The sequence below is a fragment of the Colletotrichum tamarilloi genome, assembly GCF_030869305.1.
Source record: "Colletotrichum tamarilloi strain Tom-12 chromosome Unknown Scaffold_13.1, whole genome shotgun sequence".
In the NCBI taxonomy this organism is placed as follows: Eukaryota; Fungi; Ascomycota; class Sordariomycetes; order Glomerellales; family Glomerellaceae; genus Colletotrichum; species Colletotrichum tamarilloi.
The window spans coordinates 511,034-531,639 of NW_026849396.1; the positions used below are offsets into that span (position 1 = coordinate 511,034).

The 20,606-nt window shown below is 54.4% G+C and overlaps 7 protein-coding genes across 7 annotated transcripts; 3 read left to right on the top strand and 4 right to left on the bottom strand.

Annotated features, from left to right (window-relative positions):
- Positions 1-369: 369 nt before the first annotated feature.
- Positions 370-2,445, top strand: CTAM01_05283 (uncharacterized protein; the record flags this gene model as incomplete). Its single annotated transcript, XM_060521313.1, has 1 exon — positions 370-2,445. The coding sequence occupies one exon, from the start codon at positions 370-372 to the stop codon at positions 2,443-2,445; it is 2,076 nt and encodes a 691-aa protein (XP_060384119.1).
- A 510-nt stretch (positions 2,446-2,955) lies between these two features.
- Positions 2,956-3,929, top strand: CTAM01_05284 (methyltransferase domain-containing protein; the record flags this gene model as incomplete). The annotated part of the gene is made up of 2 exons (XM_060521314.1): positions 2,956-3,557; positions 3,641-3,929. 2 exons carry the CDS (start codon positions 2,956-2,958, stop codon positions 3,927-3,929), a joined length of 891 nt encoding a protein of 296 aa, XP_060384120.1.
- Positions 3,930-6,970: 3,041 nt separating this feature from the next.
- Positions 6,971-7,847, bottom strand: CTAM01_05285 (uncharacterized protein; the record flags this gene model as incomplete). Its single annotated transcript, XM_060521315.1, has 3 exons — positions 6,971-7,549; positions 7,586-7,647; positions 7,742-7,847. Coding segments are annotated over 3 exons (747 nt in total), but the record flags the coding sequence as incomplete, so codon positions are not given.
- Positions 7,848-9,642: 1,795 nt separating this feature from the next.
- Positions 9,643-9,957, bottom strand: CTAM01_05286 (uncharacterized protein; the record flags this gene model as incomplete). The annotated part of the gene is made up of 1 exon (XM_060521316.1): positions 9,643-9,957. One exon carries the CDS (start codon positions 9,955-9,957, stop codon positions 9,643-9,645), a length of 315 nt encoding a protein of 104 aa, XP_060384122.1.
- Positions 9,958-11,222: 1,265 nt separating this feature from the next.
- Positions 11,223-11,606, top strand: CTAM01_05287 (uncharacterized protein; the record flags this gene model as incomplete). The annotated part of the gene is made up of 1 exon (XM_060521317.1): positions 11,223-11,606. A coding segment is annotated over one exon (384 nt), but the record flags the coding sequence as incomplete, so codon positions are not given.
- Positions 11,607-17,980: 6,374 nt separating this feature from the next.
- Positions 17,981-19,168, bottom strand: CTAM01_05288 (uncharacterized protein; the record flags this gene model as incomplete). The annotated part of the gene is made up of 1 exon (XM_060521318.1): positions 17,981-19,168. One exon carries the CDS (start codon positions 19,166-19,168, stop codon positions 17,981-17,983), a length of 1,188 nt encoding a protein of 395 aa, XP_060384124.1.
- Positions 19,169-19,282: 114 nt separating this feature from the next.
- On the bottom strand, positions 19,283-19,783 carry CTAM01_05289 (uncharacterized protein; the record flags this gene model as incomplete). Its single annotated transcript, XM_060521319.1, has 2 exons — positions 19,283-19,443; positions 19,519-19,783. 2 exons carry the CDS (start codon positions 19,781-19,783, stop codon positions 19,283-19,285), a joined length of 426 nt encoding a protein of 141 aa, XP_060384125.1.
- Positions 19,784-20,606: the final 823 nt, after the last annotated feature.

Genomic DNA, 20,606 nt, shown 5'->3' on the forward strand with positions numbered 1-20,606 from the left:
CTTTGTGTTGAAATGCTTGCGCTTGTCGAGCAAACAACCTGTTACGACAGATATGAGACACGTTTTCTGTACACTACTAGGAGATATGGGGGGAGAAAATCTAGAATGGGATCACGAATTCATCTGCCTACGAGTATGGACCAAAGCCTTCTCGCGTCTTTGATGCAGTGTGTTGATATAGCAGGGTCCACCATGAGATTGATTTAATGCCCTTGATGTTATATCCGTCTTAGGAGAGACTGAAGTAGCCCAACCAGCCTGCTAAAACCCAAAGTGTACAACTGCAGTCATGTCGAACACCTCAAAATCGTAGATTCAACACTAGCTCAAAACGTAGTAGAGAAGGGCAACCTATTTCCCCCTTTCAAAATGCCTCGGCCGACGACGGACAGGGTCATCCACGACTACACCGCAAAGATCCTCCCCGCGACAATGATCCTCACCCTCGTAATCTTCACCGTCGTCGTCCTAGTCTACAGCATTGGTGAAAAGGCCGCCGTGCCCCGGGACGCCGCCGTCGCTTTCGCCGGCATCGTCTTTGGCTTCTCAGGGTTGTGGCTGTTGGGACACCTCGTCATGTACTGCCGCGGCGCGCAGGCCGTCTCGCCTCCGCCTCTGGCTTTGCCTCTACCTCTAACGGGAATTGCGACTGGGATCGGCGACACAGCGATGGCTGTCCCTCAGGTTCCGCGGGCGGCTGTTGAAGTGGTTGTGCCTCCCACGGTCCATCTCCACAACCACCAGCAACAGCAGCATCAACGGGTTTATCAGCCGCCGCAAGGTTTCCCCCCTCAACTTCAACCTCACTCACAACCGCAGGATCAGTCTCACCGGCAGGTACTACCACCGCAGCAAAAAAAGCAGCACCAGCAACAGCGGGACCAGCAACAGCACAAACCACAACAGCGCGAGCAACAGCAACACAGGGGTCAGGAGCGAGAGCAACAAGCAGAAGCCGAAGGGCCGATACAATTAGGCCGGGAGGAACAGAGAGATCATGAGTCCCGTCGGAGACTAACAGACCATGAACCATACATCAAAGAGCCGCCTTATCCCGAGTCCCCCCCTGGAGCATATCGAGGGGGGTCGCAGGAAGAACCCAAGAAGCCAGCGCAGCAACAAAAAGATCAGCGGAGGCGACAGCAGGTAGAGCAGCAGCAGCCGAAGCAAGGACGTGAGATCTCCGGGCCTCTCGAGAACGTATGGCAGAAACGACCAAGCGCCCCCGAGAACCAGCCTGCTCCCGTAACGGTCCCCGGCCCTGTCCAGCAAAGACAGCAGCCAAAGGGACCCAGGACTATGACGGGGAAACCACCCGAACCTCCTGAGCGCGTATCCAGCCTTCAGAAGTCGTTACCCGGAACGCCGTCCCGAAGACATCGCAGCTCGAGCTTGAGTAGCTCGCGGGTTAACCGGCCTGGCCAGCTATCGAGGGGAGCATCGAATATTCCAAGACCTTCTCGGGGTGGACGTCCAGAAGACACTCCCAGCGCTCCTTATGAACGAGGTCGTCCACGGGTAGATCGCAGTCGTCCAGTCCAAAACCAAGATATCGAACCAGAACCTAGGTCTGCTTCGATTAGATCGACAAGCTTGGACTCTGCTACGCGGGCATCTTTGAAGGTGAATGCGGCCCCTGAAACTTTTGAGAGTCCCTGGAGGGCTGACTCTGACCAGCCCGCCCCCTTGAACATCGCGAAAGAGTCACCATCCAACCTTGGGAGGCCGATTGAAGAACCAAGAGTCATCAGTGGCCACGCCTCTCTATCAAGTCGACGATCCGACCAGCTTGAATCTGGCCCCCGGAGTCGAGGAGCGCAAGGCCAGACCGTTGCCAAAAACCGGGCACCAACTATTCGCGAGGTGCCTCCAACGCCACCGAACGAGTTCGCAGCTCCCGTTCAGCCCGCTCAAGACGAGGTACGTGATCAACCCGTCCCTTCTTCTGTACCCTCTTCTTCATCTTGGTCGCCTTCTCTCCCCCCTTCTCTTACCCCGCCAGCCCGCAGACCTCCTCCGTTGAATTTTGACGACATGGGCATCATCCCGACACGCGAATCGACAGTACGTGAGGACATCTGCCAATCTATGTCCGACCTTGGTAAATCCATACGTCGTTCTTTCACTAATTCTCGTGCCAGCAATTCTGATAGCCGTGGGAAGCCTCGTAGTATCATGACGGGCTTTCAGACCAATGTCGTCTTCATGCCAGACTACAACTTTACGGCCACTGAGCTTCTTAATCCCGTATGTCACGAGAATGGAAGTTTTCCTTTCCTGGGGTATTGTGAGGGAGACGGAGAAAAGGTTGCATCTGGGGAGGAGCTTGAGGACAGAGGTGATGTAGTTATGGTCTGCAGTTCGGATGACGCGGGGCAGTGGCTTATCAAGCTTGTAGAGCTGGCCGAATCATCTAATGAGGCCGAGGGTGATATTTTGGAATAGACGTGTTTCGTAGGAGAGTTTTTTATCTATAGATCTTGTTCAAATGGAGGATGGACACGCCCTTCAATTTCTGGGCTACCATATCTTGAATCCTTGATGAGTGTTCATGCTGGGTCAGATGTTCCGTAGCTCTTCCCCGCATCGTTACCAGTCTCCGTCCGAGTTGATTCAATTAAAGGAGGGATTAACTACATAGTAAGTGTTCAGTTGTTGGAGGTTTAAGTTGCCAGCTGTGAGTGAGGGGTAGCCGGAGCTCCAGGATGAAGCTCAGAGCATCACACCACATTGGGTTCCGTCGACCTATCAAGACTCGAAGTCCAAAAGATTTCCAAATACAATTGCATGGCATGCATGGAGCATGCACCAGACAAACCAGAAGACGGAGAAGTGTTCGGAGACCACGGAATGACTAATCTGTGACGTAAAAGCTACCTGAGGGAGCATATCGCAGAACTCAACCTTGGAAAGAGTACGCGACTGTTGTGAACATCACTTGGATGAACGCTTAACATGGCAGAAGCCCAGGCATCAAACGAGTCATCATGGACCGATACGATCTACAACCTCAACCGCGGGGACGTTGACGGCGAGCGCGAGCGCCTGGCTGACAACCACTTCAAAGTCTGGCTGCCCCTCACCGTCGACCTCCTCCCGCCGCACATCCTCTCATCTCTCGAACCAGCAAACCCAGATCGAGCCCCTCGAATCGCAGACGTGGCAACGGGAAGCGGCGTCTGGCTGACATCTCTCGCCCAGCTCGTGCCACAAGACTCGGAGCTCTACGGCTTTGATCTTGACGGGCTCAAAATGCCCCAGTCGCATAGATCAGGAGTATCGTTTAACTTCGTGGAGCACGACGTTCTCAAGCCGTTTTCGGCGGAGTTCAGGGGCACGTTCGACCTTGTCCATGTAAGACTACTCGCACTGGGGCTGAAGAAGGATGATTGGGACGTCGCTGTGAGCAACATGCGCGAGTTGCTGGTGCCGGGCGGGTGGCTTCTCTGGGAGGACATGAGTGACCTACTCATCAGGTTCTATCCGCTGAGCAGGGCGTATGAAGAGTTCTGGTGGGTTACTATGCAGCACGACGCGAAGGTCGGGAGGGATAGACTGTGAGTAGTTGCAATGCCGTTGCCTTGCTTTACCCCTTTTTCGCCTCCAGTCACGAGAAGCTCGCTGCTCACACTTCCGATAGAATGCCGATGGGCCTGCTCAAGAAGCTTCGAAAGCTTGGGTTTCAGAACTGCGAGCAAGAGATCTTCAACTCATGGGCCGCAGATGATTCGGTTCGAGATGAAGCTACCTCGGGGATCATGCGTCTTATTCGACCTTCGCTGACGTCCATAGTTGAAGACGGAGGAGAGGAGACGGTCAAGACGATGGAGGATGTCACTCGAATCGAGGCAGAATTGAAGCGTGATGTGGAGGAAAAGGGGTGTCGAGTTGGCTTTGATTTCGTGTGGAATTGGGGGCAGCGAGCTTGATAAGGCTGATCCTACCCTCCGTTCACTTCTCAAAGATAGGCTGCTCCTTCATCTCGTATCTACGGTCAACCCATCTTTGTTACGCTTCAATGAAACCAGAGTCCACCCAGCGGTCTCCTCGTCGCGAACGCTGAGGGCTTCGTCACCTAAAGCGCTCATCTCTACAGTGCCTTGCGTAGCGAGCGATTGGCGAAGGCTCCGTGGCCCGATATAGACGCCGTGCTTACCCTGCTCGGCGATTCCGGTTCCTGAGCTGGAGACCGGCGCTCAGTGACTCTCGACGATTATCACCAAAAGTTTTGCCTTCGGATGACGTTGTCCCCAAGTTATGCTGTGTAGACCGGTCAAAGACCGAGTACAGGAAGTTTGATCGCTGGTGCAGTAGCAAGATATACATCCAGACGACCAGTCGTTGACAGACAGCAGATCAATACAAACCGGCTTCATCTTCCAGCAGGAGTCTGTTCAACGCTCAGAAAGGGATGATATGATACTTTTCACCTCGCCGTTCAGGTTACCCCTGAAAGCGCAGGCTCTGACGTCTCCGGTGGCGATTGGCACATCTTCTTGCTATCAATGTACTCTGTGTACAACTAAAGCACAGCTGAAGGCAATTTCAGCCACAAGCAGACCTTCTCTACGCGCTTCCTCAATGACATTAGTGTATTAATCAAGGTATATACGGAGAGCGATGATGATTCTAGGCTGGTACCAAGGTCCCAGGGTCGAAAGACATGCTGATTGATTGTAAGAAAGAGCCCAGGGCTCTTAATATAGCAGCTCGGCCGTAGTGCCGCCTCTCAAGAGGCCTGATTGACAGGTCTCTTGCTCCAAGTTCTGCATTGCTCAGAATCTCGACCGCGGTTCGAACCATAATGTGTCAGGACTTTTAGGAAAAAACTTCGGGCCCGGGAGAAAGCGGCGACGGCAACAGATATCACAATCTGAGTTCCGCGGTCCGGCAGGTTCGGGTTTCAAACCGGCCTTCATCACAAAAACAATGCAACAGCCCGCTCGGAAGTACGATACACCCCTCTTGGCAACTAGACATCTCCGGGGGGCCGGTGATTGAGTAGCTCATAAAACACAGTGCGTGACGAGGACCATATGGGCTTGCCGCGCCGGATTACTTCCCATGGACAAGAGTCGAGTCGCACGTCCCCTTTCCATCAGTTTAAACTTCCCACCGTGCCCCTTTAGCTAGCACTTCAAATTACTGACTGCAAGTCACAATATGCTCTCACAACTTACCAGCCATACAATAGCTAGAGAGAGCGCCTAGAGGAGGTGGGAGGCAGAAAAAAACCGCGCAACCCGGAAAGCGTCAGTGCAAACCCTCACCAGTCCGAGAGCCCGCAAATGACAACAAGACATAGCTGGAGGTCATTGCTTTCTTCCCGAGTCTCGCGGATAACGAAGGATTGGGAAGTGGGAAACTCGGACCTCCCGGACACCCGTCGAAATGCCAACCGCACCAGCGCATGAGTTGAAAGGCGTCAGTGCCGGTGAAGTCTTTGCATGACAAGAGCGGCCGTGAGCGGTCGCGATCATTGCGCTGTTCATCTCCCGGCTGGACCATCACAATGACAGAATATTGCCCCCCTCTGACTGTGTGCGTGTACGCGTCCGAGGTTCTCACGGTCTGGGCGGCATCGCGGGCGTGGTGAGAGCGGGCAATGGTTGCCGGCGGGAAGATGCCAGCCCGAGGTAGCGACTTGTCAGACATGCTCAAGGTCTGGACTTGGAAGATACCTGTGCTGCGAGTCTGGCGCCACAGCGGTCGTGTCATACGGAGAAGGAAGAGACGAATTGTGATAACGTACAAGCACGGAGGACGTCAGTGAGCCTCATGGAGGGCAATATCCGAAGTTTGGTAATCGTCATGAGGCTGAATGATGGACGACATCGGGGTTTGAGAAAAGAGCCTCTTTACAAGGCCCCAAGTGCAAAGAGCCCGTAGGGATCGTTGCCAGCGACAAAAGCCACAGCATCAGATACTGGACCATCTTCAATCTTTGAACGTTCACATTGTCGCAAGGCTGAACCCCGTGGCTGGATCCCAATGTTCATCATCGGCAAGCGCTTGTCCATACCTCAGGACGATGCGGGAGGCAGGCCACGGCTGTTTCGAAATTCGAATCCAAGGACCCGACCCATCGGAGTGGTGGCTTGTTTGAGATCTTCTCCACTGATCGGAAGGATGCGAAAGCCACGAGTAGGCCCTTGTCGGAGGCGAACGCCTTTCCCACGGTGAGATGAGGCCATCGCGATGCGTTGTTTCTTCACCACGAGGCCTAATGCTTTCCAACCCACCTTTCGCTCTCAGACGAAAAGCCACATCTAGCAAAAGGGCCACAACGATGTTCGTGAAACTCGCTTCCCGATCTCTCCCATCTCCGCGGGCGCCGAAAGAGACCACTCGCACCCGTCCGTCGATTCGGCGCCCGCTTGCCTGAACTGATCTCCCGGATCCGACTCTCATCCTTCCCAGGAATTATCAGCAAGCCGTAAGCTATCCCCCATCTCTTCATTTGCTCGGACGACAGCCAACTAGAAGGGGCTCGTTCCTTAGACAGCTCCCCCTTCCCATCCACGCCGCGCCACGATGGGCAGAAGGCCGTCTCTCTCCTCTCGTGGCGCGGCGTCTTTGCGCGCGCTAACAAGCCGCCTTGTGGGCATGGCAATCTGGCAGCCTTGAGAGGTGCCATCCCAACTTTTGATTAAACACGGTGGCTAGCGGTAGTGCTCGGCCGCAAAAGGGGAGCACGAGGGGTGTAGACTTGGCTAAAGTACGAAAGGAGAATGAGGGAGCCCGGACTTACACTGGGCTCGGACCCGGAGGCGTGGGCTGGTGACGGGGACGGCCTCTAGACGGTGAGGACCGGTTCGCTACTACACAATCGTTCCTCATCTCCACGGCGTGCGTGCTCTCTGGTTCAAATCTCCGCCCCCGTAATCCGTCCAACGCCTGTGCAGGAATGAGTGACTGGTAGAGGACTGCAAAATCCCGTTTCGAGTCAGGCGTCACTCGAGGCCTCCTTTTACCCAGATTCCGGTGTTCTGGGAACGAGAAATCGGAAAAAGTGGAAGCCAAACTGCCATGTCTCGCACGAGCACATCAAAGGATCACGGGCACAAGGTCCCCGTGTTGCCCTGCTCCCAGCCATCGGGTCACGCAAGACTCCCAGCCCTGCCAGCCACGACATGTGGTCGAAGAGGTCATCCAAAGTTGAACGAGACATAGAGAAGAATCGCGACAAATGCAGGGTTCTGGCCCGACGACCCAACCAAGTCGCGACGACGGATTCGAACGCGTAGAAGGAAAGAAGGCTTTTAGCTAGAAGAGCCACCACTACCTGTTTTGCCCACTGGGCAGAGAGGCTGGCTGGGAGACCAAAGGCTTTAGCTTGGGGTTGCTTCTGCGTGCCCCGCAACCAGCAATTTAGAGCTTTCCGAGCCGCCGGATAGGAGCAACGGGCGAGCAGCAGAAAAGGGGAGAAAAAAAGTGTACGGACGGTAGAGAAAGCTCCAAGTTGTTTGGCTGAACCAAACCTGGGGGCGTGATGGCGCTGAGCTGGGAAGCTCTGGACGCTTGCGTCGCACAATCTTTTTGGCGGCGGCTGGTGACTTTTTTTTTTCGATCTCTCTGAGAGTACTTGGCTATCTCTCGCTCTTCGTGACCACGCTTTCCAGAGTGCGCCAGCGTCGCAAATGGTGACGGGCGTGAAGCTAGCGGGCTCTTAGCCTCCCGTCCTGGTGTACAGATGAGCATGCTAAGGCACAGTACACGCACTTAAGGGCATGTACCCCATCTCCCATGGCTTCATGAGGAGCCTGTTGGCTGGCGGTCGCAATGGAGCTAAGAGGTAGCCGGTCTCTGTGGCGCGGGTGCGTTGATGCGTGACCGTTGGCACATAATGCCGCAAGCGTCTTGAGTGTGAGGTAGGAAAAGGGGCACCGAAAGGAGAGGGCGAGAGATCGGGGACGGGACGGGGGGATCCACTAATCCTGCTTGGTTCGGCGGTTGGCCGGTACGGGTGCGGAGGACGGTGCGGACGCTGATAGGTGCAAGTGGACGAGCCGGAGGGGTGGAGGAGCACGAGGGGGAAAAGGTGCAAACTGGCCTATCCCGTTGGCCGGTGCGACTCTACGCCGCCGTGGGGGGGGGGGGGGGGGGGGGGAGCGGGGGAGGGGGGGGGGGGGGGGGGGGGGGGGGGGGAGGGGGGGGGGGAGGGGGGCAGGGGGGGGGCGGGGGCGGCGTCGGGGGGGGGGGGGGGGGGGGGGGGGGGCGAGAGAACCTGAAGACGATCTTAATGGGCACGCATTAAGTTTCCCTTCTCAGGGAAGGTGAAGCAGGTAGGTCTGGGGAACGGGTGGGAGAAAGGCGGCTGTTGGCTCGTTACGGTTGCAACCGAATGCATACCCCTTTTTAAACGATGTATGCGTGACTTTGCATCCATCCCCTTATTTCTTTTCTTTTTCTTGCCCTTTTGCCTGTCTACCTACCTTCTTTGGGCTGTGGAGGCGTGGGCGACTTTTCTGACCGTTTGCAGGGGAGCTGAAGGAGATGCAGGTCCGGATGGGGATACAGAGGCCGACGTGCTGGAAGGGGGGAGCAAAGGGGGCCAAGACTTGGAGGCTCAAGGGCTTGGAGGGAGAGGCGTTCCGTTCTGCTGCGCGAGACCTGATCTGACAATGACATGGTGCTGTAAGGTACATTTCGTCCTAAGCTCTGATAGTCCAGTCATTGCACAGCGTCGGTGGATGTGCGGATCATGGATGCGATGCAATGCAAGGCTGAGATGATAACGAAGACGACGACTCCGTACGACGGGACGGCAATGAGATGTGATGCGAGGGTAGCGAGAGGGAAAAGCCGAAGGGGCCCTGCTCGTTGGGAAATGATTGGTGGCTCCCCCGGTGGGCGAGTCTATGTGAGGCAGACGTCGACATTGGCCGATGCTATCCCGCATCTTTCGATTGTGAAAGAGAGCATGCCCTCTTTGTCTCCAACGTCTCCATTCAGCACGGTTACATTTGACAGCTTTCTCCACGAAGAACTGCACAAACAACCCTTGAAGGGATGAGGGGGACCTCGGCCGAGTTCGTATGATGGGGCGTCCGAGAGTCAAGTCAACCCAAAATCAAATCAAACGAAACATTGAGCAAGACAGCAGACTGTGTGGGCATCACTCAGAAAGGTCGTGTCATTATTCGGGGTCGGCGGGAAGGGGGAAAAAAAGTTTCCTTGTTCCTGCAATGTCGTGCAGATGGGTGGATGGGACCTCGCTGCTCGGCTTCTCCATCACCGTTGAACAGGTCCACCAAAGTCGAGTTACTCTTTTGAGCCATCGTGATAGATAGAGTCGAACGACGAAAAGATGAAGATGAAACAGATGTCGACTGGGGTATTCCGAAGATGGGGAGGGGGAAAACGACTGGGAGTTCTAAATGAGTGGAGGGCGGGTGCAGCGTGCATGGCGCGTCCTGCAGGTACAGGCTCGGCCAAGTACGGTTGCGACGCTGCTCTTGATGCTGTAGACTATCCGTACGGATATAGAGTACGAATATAGCTTGGCGATTCGAAACCTGTCAATCTGTGTGTGTGCCACTCTCCCGCGTCTGTAGTGCCAAGTGCTTGTCATCCGACGTCTGCTGGATGACTGATCAGTTTCTTGATATATCCATTACCACCATGCCATCCCGCCCACGGTCAACCCGGCCAATGTTCGTGTCGCGGGGGCCACAAACCACCAGCAGAATCGGAGATGGGGGCGCGGGAAGACCAAGAGACGAACGGAAGAGAATACATGCATAGATCCAGGGGTCCCATCCTACGCGGCTGACCTGACTTTGAACATGTCTTGGACCCCACAATGCAATGCAGAGTATAATTCCTCCAGTGTTGAGCTGCCTCTCCCCATGTGGACTGCTCAACCTGCGACGCCAGAACCCCAGTCCACCTAGCTCTGTTCAGAGAGCAAAGCGAAATGAGCAGACACACCAGGGGAAGCACACCGCCAAGCATACCTGCCACCCATTGCCCTCTTGACCTTGACCTTTCCAGGCTTCAGCCACTCCCAGAGCTTTCTTACTACGGAAGACGGAGGAAATCGTAGATCTGCAAGTCGGTGAGCGACACGAAGCGAGAGGCACTGTATGGAGATCTCATGGTCCCCCCCTGGTCCCCTAATCCCCTGTCGTTCCTGGGTTCGTCCGCCCGAGGTCTTCTTAGCCTTCTTCACTGTGTGGGCTCCTCTGGATGGATACACAGTAAGCTCTCTCTCTCTTCTTCCTTGTCGCTCTTGTTCTTTTCGCTCTCCACACGGGCGCAAGGATAGGGGACTCATGTATCTGCGGTAACGACGTTTTGACGGCTGATGGAAAAAGAAATGGCGAGGAAATCGGGGGGCACGACAAGGGGAAGCTGATTTTTTTCTTCCTTTCTTTGGGGGCAGGCAATGAACAACGACATGGGAGGGGTGTGCTATACGGAGAGACTGTACTCAGCATGGAACGGGAAGAAACGCAAATGGTAGTGTAGACGCGTCGGAAATGTGATCCGTTGACGTTTACATTCAAGCTCTCGAGAAAGACTCTGCAGAATTGCAGTGCAGACCGCTCATGTTGGGGGGCCCCGTTCCTTGTTGCCAGGTACCGGACAGAGGCTCGTAGCAATCGGTGTAAGCCCGTTGGCTGAAGCCTCACCGAGAACCAATACTCGAGTCTCCTCTCTCTTCCCCAGAGATGTTGAAAGTCTCACCCTCACAGCTCGCACACAGACAAAGGACGCAAGGGGCGCATACGGGATACGGATACACACGCGCACATACAATCGCCGCTAGAGATGCACAACACCCGCAGGCAAGGCTCACTGACTCTGGGTTGCCCAGTGCTGCGATGACGGGATGCCAAACGAAACGAACACTGGTCCGTGTTTTGTCCTTGACTCGGGTTTGGGTTCCCTGGGTCCTCTTCGACTCTGAACTCTGACTAAGGATCTGTACGACCAGAGGAGCAAAACGCGACAACGAAGTAGACAGATCACCGTGAAATTCCCCATGATGAAGAGAGGGTCTTGTTAGTAGTTCCACTGGGTCAAAGCGCGAAAGAATTGCAGCTTGCCTTGCCTTGCCTTGCCTTGCGTTACGCAGTACACAGAGAGATCAACAGCCGCGACATCCCGACGACGATGATATGACAAGTCAGGGTCTTTTGGAGGGGTGAGGGTTCTCTCGCCTTGCATCGCACGGCAAAGTACGCCATCACACTCGGACTCATGAACATCGCAATGTTAAAGAATCGCGGGGAGGCGGCGGTGAAGAATGGTGGCAATGGCACGGGGGACGGGATCAACGGAGCCACACCACACCCAGAGCCACACTAGGCTGGGATCATGAGCGATGGATATCTGCCATCCCCAGGGTTTCCGAATGGAACCTCATTTCACAGCTCCCACTGGTGTTGAGAACTTGGAGCTTGGACAGAGAGAGGGAAACGAACACCCCCAGCTCCGCCCGCGGATCGGAATCTACCTCGCACGACGCCAAGACGCGTTCGCAATCTCCAGACGGCGAAGATAGTGCCTTCATCCCGAGGTTTCCATTACTTGGTGGTGAGGCTCTTTTTTCTGGTTACGCCGCTAGAGTTCGTACGATATATTCTATCGTCGACTAGCTAGAAAGTCTAGCAGGCTTCTAGCCTAATTCACCCACAACGAGAGATTGCGGCGAAACGGCCCGTGGGCTTTTTCAGACGAGTAGCCTCGTAGCCTGTAGGTAGCTTTCGCGGTGGTTCAAATTTCTGCAGTATTCCTCTTTGGGAATCGCGTGATTGAAGGGTGCAGTATTCTTGTGGTGCTTGTTCTCCCGGGAAGCCCCCAGCACCAAGAGCTGATATAATCTGATTAGCTCGAACGGGGGACCTTGTTGGTGATTTTGATTCTTGCTGCTTCAGATTGATTGCGTAGATAGGATGTGGGGTTGGCCCGAAGCTAGGGATTCAGGAATAGGATTTCCTGCGGCCCTAGTTAAATTCGCGGGCAAACCGAGGGAAGGCCAAGAGCTTTCAGTCAAGACTCGTGTGGTTCTGCTTGGCGACGCTTCTTTTTGATTGAGTTTGTTTGAGTTTCGCTGCTTCTTCTTCATCAGTCATGTTGCAATTGACTTTTTTTGTTCAGGAAGCACCGGAAATGGCAAGAACACAAAAGCACACTGACGGCTGAGTGTCTATACATCTATATTATCGCGAGCCTCGGCGCGGCTGGAGTCTTTGTCTGCCCAAATTTGCGAGGCCAAAGACTCGAGTCGTGAATCTCCCACCTCGGGCGGAGGGGTGTAAGTGAGCGAGTACCTACACAGTATGCGAGTGCTTCTGTTTATGTAATCCAACGAGGGACAAGCGCAGCGTCGTATCTGCAGATTGCAAATCTTCCAAAGAAAGATCGCCAAACTGTTTGAGATACATTTCGAAAGCTTAAACTCCGCATGACTTTGTTCGGTGTCGCCTATCAAAACGTCAGTCACCAAGACACACCCCTTCCCTTCCATGGGTGATGGCATCATCATAAATCGCCCAACGCTGTTCGTTGGCCCCCCCCTCCGCGTCCGTCCCGCTCGCATAATGAACGCAAACGGAAAACACGGTCAATTCAGTCACTGGTTGGTCTCGGTTCTATTTTGGTGACACAAGGGAATGCCAGGACAAAGGTAGAGACCGTGGTGGCCGGAGCTGCTCTGCGATTGATTAAACGAAAGATGGGAAACGAATTTCCCTTGGGCCGGAGCCTATTCTTCACAGCTGGGATCGTCCTTGGTGGTTGTCACAGTGCTCAGGAGCTCAACTATCATCCTGGAAGCAACAATCAAGAAGCCAACAGGCAAGTCCCCGGATTCACTACTTTAGCGGTAGTTTGCTCGCGACGTGACAATAGTAATAGTGATGATCCAAGAAAACTGCGCTAAGAAAAAGCCACCGTCGCACAAACGTGCATGTAAAGTTGCGAGCTTCAAGATTTGCCAGATTAGCGGAGAAGAGGGGTGCGTCTTCGTGGACCATCAGCCGTCAGGAGGGGCCGATCATCACCATCTCCGGGGGGCTTGCGTGACCAGCCTCCCGGCAACGGCAACGGCACAGGCAAAGTCAGAACAGTATCCGTCGAGTCGTCGTCCGGGCCGTGGTCGGTGTTCCGTCTGTTTGCAACCCATTCGGCATGGTCAGGTTTCTTCGGTCCCGGTTTTTTTTGTCCAACGCCATCAATCTCTTTCGTTCGCAACGGGATCTGCAAGACATCATCACAGGAAGGGTCTTTCTGTCCGAAAAGGGCAATGGAAAGAATGCTGACGTTGAGTTAAGCCAATGACGTTTTGGAGTTACACAACGTCCTGCAGACTTACATCCCACGATTGAGCAGCACCGAACGGTAGACAAGAAAAAGCCTTGGGGGTGGGTGTAAGCGCAACCCAAGCCTCACGTCGCGTCCGGCGCCGTAGCCGAACCGGTAGCTTCGTATAGAGTGCGCGGTTCCAAGTCTTTGATTTAGATTCAGAGTTGTTCTGCTCAACTTCAAACAAAGGCGCGCGTTGGCATATGCCCCCATAGCGGCCCAGTAAGTCATGACCTTAGGTAATCCCAGGCACTTACAATGCTGAACTAAGCGCCGTGTGTCTGAAATAGACTACTGGTTGTAAACACTATTTTGCGCCGGGACTACTTACACGTGTAAAGACTTAAGAACGCGGAACCTGGGAACAATTAGACGCAGCCAAAAGACAGTGCAGGAATGTGTAAAGTGGTTTGTGGATAGCCATCTCAGCCGCAAGTTCGTCAACCTACACCAATACCAAGGCTCTTGTAGTTTCATGTTTTTTTTGCCACGATGTTCCCAGAGTTCAACCCACATGGCTCCGACGGCCGGGAAGCCTAGAACTCGGCCGGCCGCCGTACCGCACCGCTCCAGCCCGCCCCTCCCACTTTCAACTCCCACTTTCAGGCTCCGACGCATTCAGTGTGCGGGTTCCTGTCGAGAAAGGTAATATAGCTTTAGCACCGGCGTGTTATACGCTTACAAGTGTTACCGGGATGATTGTGGCTGAGGGCAGACGTACACACGTCTTCAGCTCTTCAGCTCTCCAGCTTAGGTAATGCATCCTGGGTTCAACTGCCTTGGCGCACGCGGGTATTAGGTAAGCTCCGATATAGTGGGAATCTCGACGGTCTGAAAGCATGCAAGACCCTGCCATGTTGCGTTCGACAGACAACAGCGCATACTTGGTCCCCTCTTCAACTTCTCAATCATCGCGTACGGTGCTCCATCGCCCACGCACCCGGCGTTTCGAGGTTACATTGGAACGGATGAGAACGAAGGCTGTTGAACCCGTCGTGCCCCATCCTCCGCCGCCGCCGTCTGCGTTACACTCGAGGTTACTTTACACGTACCACGCTTACACACCCACTTGCACGCCTTGCGCCGGGAATCGGGGGATCGGGGGATCGGGTGGGAAACTGTCATACGGGACCACGGTACGGAGTTCGTGCTCAGCTCGTGCCATCACCGCTCCTCTCGCGATCCAAAGGCGGTTCCATGACTATGCGGCGCTAGAAGTTGGAACCAGACACCCGGATGGATGGGCGCAGCGGGTGCGTGTGAGGAACTGCCTTACCTCAAGACGAAAGAGAACGATTGCCGAAATATGCCACTTTTAGCACTGCGACGGTGCAGACCTGTCTCGATCGCCAGAACGCAACCTCGAAATTCCCGGGAGATGACGATAAATTTCGGTCAACCAGGGAAACGGTGAACCCTTTTCCCCTCCATCATCTCTCCTCTTGAGCAATGAGTCTTTGGGCTCCAGTCCGAACTCATGATGCCGTGGAGCAGCAAATCGAAGACGTCTTCAGGCAGCACGCATCTTGAAGGCATCCGTACCCAAAAACCCCCCCCCCCCCCCACGCCAAATCAACAGACCAATCACAGCACGCAAAGCAAAAAGCAGGATTTCCTTCAGCGGCCGAACCACCCACCCCACGTGCGCGCACCTGATATCTGCCTTACCACGAACCCTCCCAACGACGAGCCACCATTTCGAGAAAGTTTACTTGATGACGGCGGGGATTCTATATCGCAGTGACATATAATAGTACCCAACGGTTAACTTCTCGGACTATGACACTCTATTCGACGTTTCAAAGAAACCATGCGTCATGGTCGAGAAAAGACAGGCAATGTCGTCAAAAGACACTTCCTCACAGTGGGAGAAAAAAAAAGAGACAGCCAAGTAAGGTACGGATACAGACAAAAAAAAATCATCCAATGATTCAAAATCGATAGGACCAGGGGGGCTGCATCTGCAAGAAGTGCAACGGCAACACACTGCACTCTGCAGCAAAGCGGAGAATGCGACAGGGCGCCTGGCGCGGATAATGGCGGTGGGCGATGGACGGCTGACGGTGGCATAGTGGGGTCCTTTCTTTTTTCTTCTTTCTTCCCGTCCACGATTGTCCTCTTTTCTCCCGGTCTCTATCTCTATTGTGGATGCTATCAAGCATTCTGCTGAATCCGTAGGACTGTAAGGTGCAGGTGTGGATCATGAGGCGGTAGACGACAACGACAACGTGTTTCTTAACGATTTTTTTCTCCTTCTTTCAGGGAGAGCCTGCATCGCGATGCCGGGGTCGTAATTCCTCTTTCGTCCTTCTCGTCCGCAGCCCCCAGAGGCGAGAGAGGGAATAAAAAACACCATGCAGAAAAGAGAAAAAGAGAGGAAGAAAAAAAAAAAAAGGCATAACGTTGCTGCATGGACTCCACGTTGCAATTGACGTACCACCGCTCTTCAGCCACACCGCACCCTGCTACCATTGACCAGATTCGATCGCCGGAATTGGTTGGAGGACTAGGTGAGGCACGGGTAGTCGCAGGCGAAAGGTACGAATGGGAAAAGAATCAAACTTCTTCTGCTTCCTCCCACATACCATAATCGCCAAGGCTTTCCTCTTCAATGTGGGGGGGATATTCCTACCAAGTCCGCCCCGTGGACCTGATGATGGAGATAGAGAGAGAGAGAGAGAGACGGGACCAGGGTGTCTGGTGTACGCAGTATACCTAGATGCCCCCACTTTCTAGGAGCGGAAGAGGCGAAAAAAACGTGTACCTTTTTTAAACCTCAAGAAAAAAACAGCCTCACGAAAAATGTGGCTATTTTAGAACTCACATCCTAGTCGGGGGAAACCTCCAACTCCCAATCAGCAGCAGCAGCCGCATCATCATCACCACGTCTCCAAGAAACCGGTTCCCAAGCAAGCTACAGCAACGCAGGGCTATGTAGATGGTCGAAAAAGATGGCACATCCAATCTATCGATTCTCAACGCAAAACTCTCGCAACTATTCCCAGCACAGACTTTCGTCCTTCCCCCCCTCCTTCGCCACCGTCATCGTGGACTCGACCGACCTATACTGACCTACCCCCTTACCTTATCCCATGAACATGCTTTTTCCAGCCGCATCGTGACAGACCATCCATCTGCCGCAAACAAACGCGCAGTCGAGGTGCGGGGTTCGGCCAGGTAGTGTAGGTATTTGGCGCGCGTGTTAGACATACATCACGCACCACACACACACACACACACACACACACATATACAACTAGGCTTTGACAGTATTGCTTGGGCAAGGCAAGGGGTCACGGGCAAGAGAGGCTTCACCACCTTACCACACGTTACCTGTAGCCTACGCCCGCCGACGCCCATACCGTAGACTTGCTCCCGATGGAGGGGGAAAATACCAAAAAAAGAAAAGAAACTTTGGACGCAGGGACCACGACTTGTCTGAGACCGCGGCGCCGAATAGATCAGGAGAGGGGTCGTCATGAATCGATGAAGTAAGTGGGATGGAGGGTGGGATAGGATAGCATGAGCTTCCCTTGCGCAATAGGTCCCGATACAGCATCGCAGCAAAAGACGTCGCCGGTTCTCTCTCTCTTTTCGTTGCAGTCGTTTTTCGTTTTGGTTTTGTCATGTTTTCGCCTGTTTCGGCATTTCAAGCAATATTGTTGATAAACGTTGTCATCGGGGTCGTCAGGAGTACCCTGGGCGCGCGCATTCCAGACGCATTTTTTTCCCATTCCGCTCTGGCTTGAGTCGAATTCGTACCAACGACAGCGACAGTGACAGCAGTGACAACACCGGCCGTTCCCAAAGAAGCTCAGACCAGGCTGCGAATGCGAATGTATCAAAAAAAAAGAAGAAGAAGAAGAAGAAGAAAAACAAAATAGTTGCGGCACCAATCGCAAGCCCGCTGCTGCCAACACCCCCAAAACCCAAAAAAGAGGCCGAAACCGAAGCTTGGGGAGCCGGTTCGTCAGATGCCACCGCGGGGGACCGAGCTGCGACGCAGACGGACACGGCTGCTGCTGTGATCTCCCCATGACTTACTCCATACCGACCCCAAAAATTCATACAAACGGCGCAAACAATCACATCACGAGAGTAGCAGTGGTTACACGAAATAAGTTTGAACAAATAGGGCATTGTTGTTTGGTATCATTGATTGGTTGTCTACTAGCCCGCGCCACCCCCGAAGCCTCGCGGAAGGGTGTGTGGCCGATTCGGCTGTCCGGTTGTAAAGGCCATCGCTCTCTGGCGTGCCCATTCCCGTCCCATTTTTGGTACATTGCCAGTGACCATACACTTTTGTGGTATGCTCTTGCGGCTTTTGGTTCCTCTTCCTCCACCACCACTGTTGCTTTACACATTACTTCGACCCCCATTTGTACACGCAAAGAAATTCGTTCCGTCGTTATTGAAAAAAGAGAAGATTGCCCTGCGCCAATTGAAGAAAGGAGTGTTGGCCGAGCCCCAAGTCCGTAACCCGAAGGTCAATGTGAAACGCCGTGATCCAGTTCCGGTCCCCGTTCGTGCGCCGTGCATGCAAAGCAAATGGTCCCGACCCGAATGCAAAAAAAAAGTAACGCAAGCAAAGTGCCCTGCCGTTGTGTATCGAATGTGTCTTTTGTGTTTGGTTTTTCAGTTTTTTCCTTTGGTGGGTGACCGGCGACTAGCCAATCTTGATGCTCTTTCTGCGGTTGGTGAAGCCGCTGAGGATTCGGCTCCGGGTGTTGCCCGCCGGTGAGCTAGGCGATTGTACCTGAGCGACAGGGGTGGATGGGGTCGGAGGCTGGTTCTGCGCGTTCTTCTTGGCCGCACGCATAATATCGTGGTAGCTGACGGCGGACCAAGGTGCCTTTTGCTCGGGCTCTTCCCTAATGTCTGCATGGGCCGACAAGGGGAGGTGACCCAGTGACGGCGAGGACAGGCGGTCGCGAGAGGAGTTGTTGGCAGCGAGGTCTCTCAGCTGAGGACGGCTGCGCTTGCGGACAATGCTGAGGGTCCTCTTGAATAGTTGGGAAGTGGGAGTCTTGGGTCTCTCAAGCTTCTCGGGCTCCGCTTGCGGCTCCTCGGCCCGCTCGTCAAATGGCTTGCTGGCGTAGGGGTCGATGCTGAGGAAAGAAGGCTTCTCCTTGGGCAGCATGCTGCTGGTGATCATCATGCTGCTTGACCTGGGTGGGTGGAAAACGGGAGAGAAGGAGGCGCCACTGGTGGAGGAGGTGGACATTCTGCGCAATGAGGGTGCTGCTGATGAGATAACCAAGCGACTCGGGGGCCTGCTGGACTCCATGGACTCGGGCGAGGCGGACCTTCTTGTTGAGGGGAGGTCGATGATGGAGGGCTTTCCGGCGAAGACGACAGACACGACGCGGGCAGTGTCCTCTTGGCTCTTTCTGCGGACGGGGGAGTCGGCGGACTCTGCGCTCTCGGACTCGTAATCGTAGTCTGAAAACTCGTCGGCGGAGGAGGAAGCTTCTTCTTCGGAAGAGAGATAGACTTCTTGGGGTGCTGCTTGTGTAGGTTGGTTTGTGATGATCTTGAGGGCCATGCCGTCGAGGAGTCTGGAAGCTCGCAATGAGCTCTTGGCTGGTAGCGCTGGTGCCGTTTGTGCGGGTTGGGTCTTCTTGGGGGAAGGACCCGTCATCTCTTCGTAGTAGTCGCCATACATCTTTGCGTTCTCGTTCTCGTTCGGGGCGTCGTCGTTTTGGACGGATGGTCGTGGTGCGTTGGGAAGCGAGTCTCTATAAGAGGTCCTTTGTGACTGATCCTTCTTGTCTGTGATGGTGGAGGTAACACGGTCCTCTCGGCTGGAATGTACCGACTCCCTTGCGGGCATAGTCTGGCCGGCCAGAGACATGGTTGGCGGTGACGTGAAGTTCGCGATCTCCCTCGAGGAAATCTGAGACTGGGCGGTTTCAGTCGACTCTCGAGTGCAGAGTGCAGCTGGTCTACAGCAAATAGTGACAGCTGACTAGCAGGTAGGTTGGTGTAAGTGTCCAGGCCGGTGATATGGGCTTGGAGTTGAGAAGATGTTCAGAGGGAGGAGTAATGCAGAGTTACTCGTTTGGTGAAGCAAAAGAAAGAGCAAGAAGCACCTAGGGGTGTGAGGTGGGAGGGCAGAGGAGGATATATCTATGGCCGGGTCGGTCAGGCACACTTGGACGGGTTGGGGACGGGATGGGATATGTTCTGTTCGGGTGGACTCACATAAAGGGACGGGGGGTACGGAGTAGGGTACGAAGTACAAAGTATCGGGGGCTCCAAATAGGTAGCCGGGGGGGGAGGGGTGTGGGATACGACAGGTCGACACTCCGTGGAGAGAGAGAGAGAGGTGAAGATTGAGAGAAACAGACAGAGAGAGCACAGATGGCACTGCAAGGCGCCAGATAGACAAGAGACAGACTCCAAGGTGCTCCTGCACTTCCACTTGCACTCTGCACTTGCACCCAAGTTCATGTCCCCCAAGTCCCATGTCCTGATCCTGGGCTGCCCCCCCAGTGACCCCCTAGTCCCGATCCCGGTCAGGTCCTCATCCTGAACGGGGTCCACTTGGGTACGGGGACCCAGTGCTCTTTGACGCAGTTGACACAGTATAATGTACCGGGGGGCTTTTGTGGCAGCAGCGCCAGCGAGAGAAAGCGAGGCAGGGGCTGGGAGGTCAAGTCCCCGCTAGTCCCTGTCGCTCCTTCCTTTGGCTGTCCACTCTGCAAGATGAGGTACGTACCTACCATACTCCGTACCTATGTACTATGTAGTAGTATTCTCCCATGATCCATCAGACTCAAGAGAATCGACACCTTGCGAGCCTCGCAACCTTAGCTAAGGCACTTCCTCTGCGCAATCCACCACCCACGCCCAGTCTCCCGAGCACCATCAACGACGGAGTACGCAGTAAAGCCAGAGTGCTCAGTCACCTCGTGTGATTGTGGCTCAATCGATGGCTGTGAGTCTGTCATGTACACACAGATGTCCGTACTGCTCACCCTAATTACCTGCCTAGCTCTCCGTCAATCTCTCTCAACCTGTCCGTGGGGTGTCCGCACCAAACCTTACATCGAGCCTACAATCACGGCCATGCTCTCCCAGACCACACGACGATGGTGGCATGGAGGACGGAGTAACGACTAACGGGTTACGGAGCACCTCCTACGGATAGACGCCTTCCTCACCCACTCCCTTTCCACGCCCATCCGCGAAATGCTTCGTACCCCCTACACCACCAATTCTCCTCCTTACGCCAAACACCACACACCAGCACCAGCACCAGCACCAGCACCAGGCACACCCACCACCAC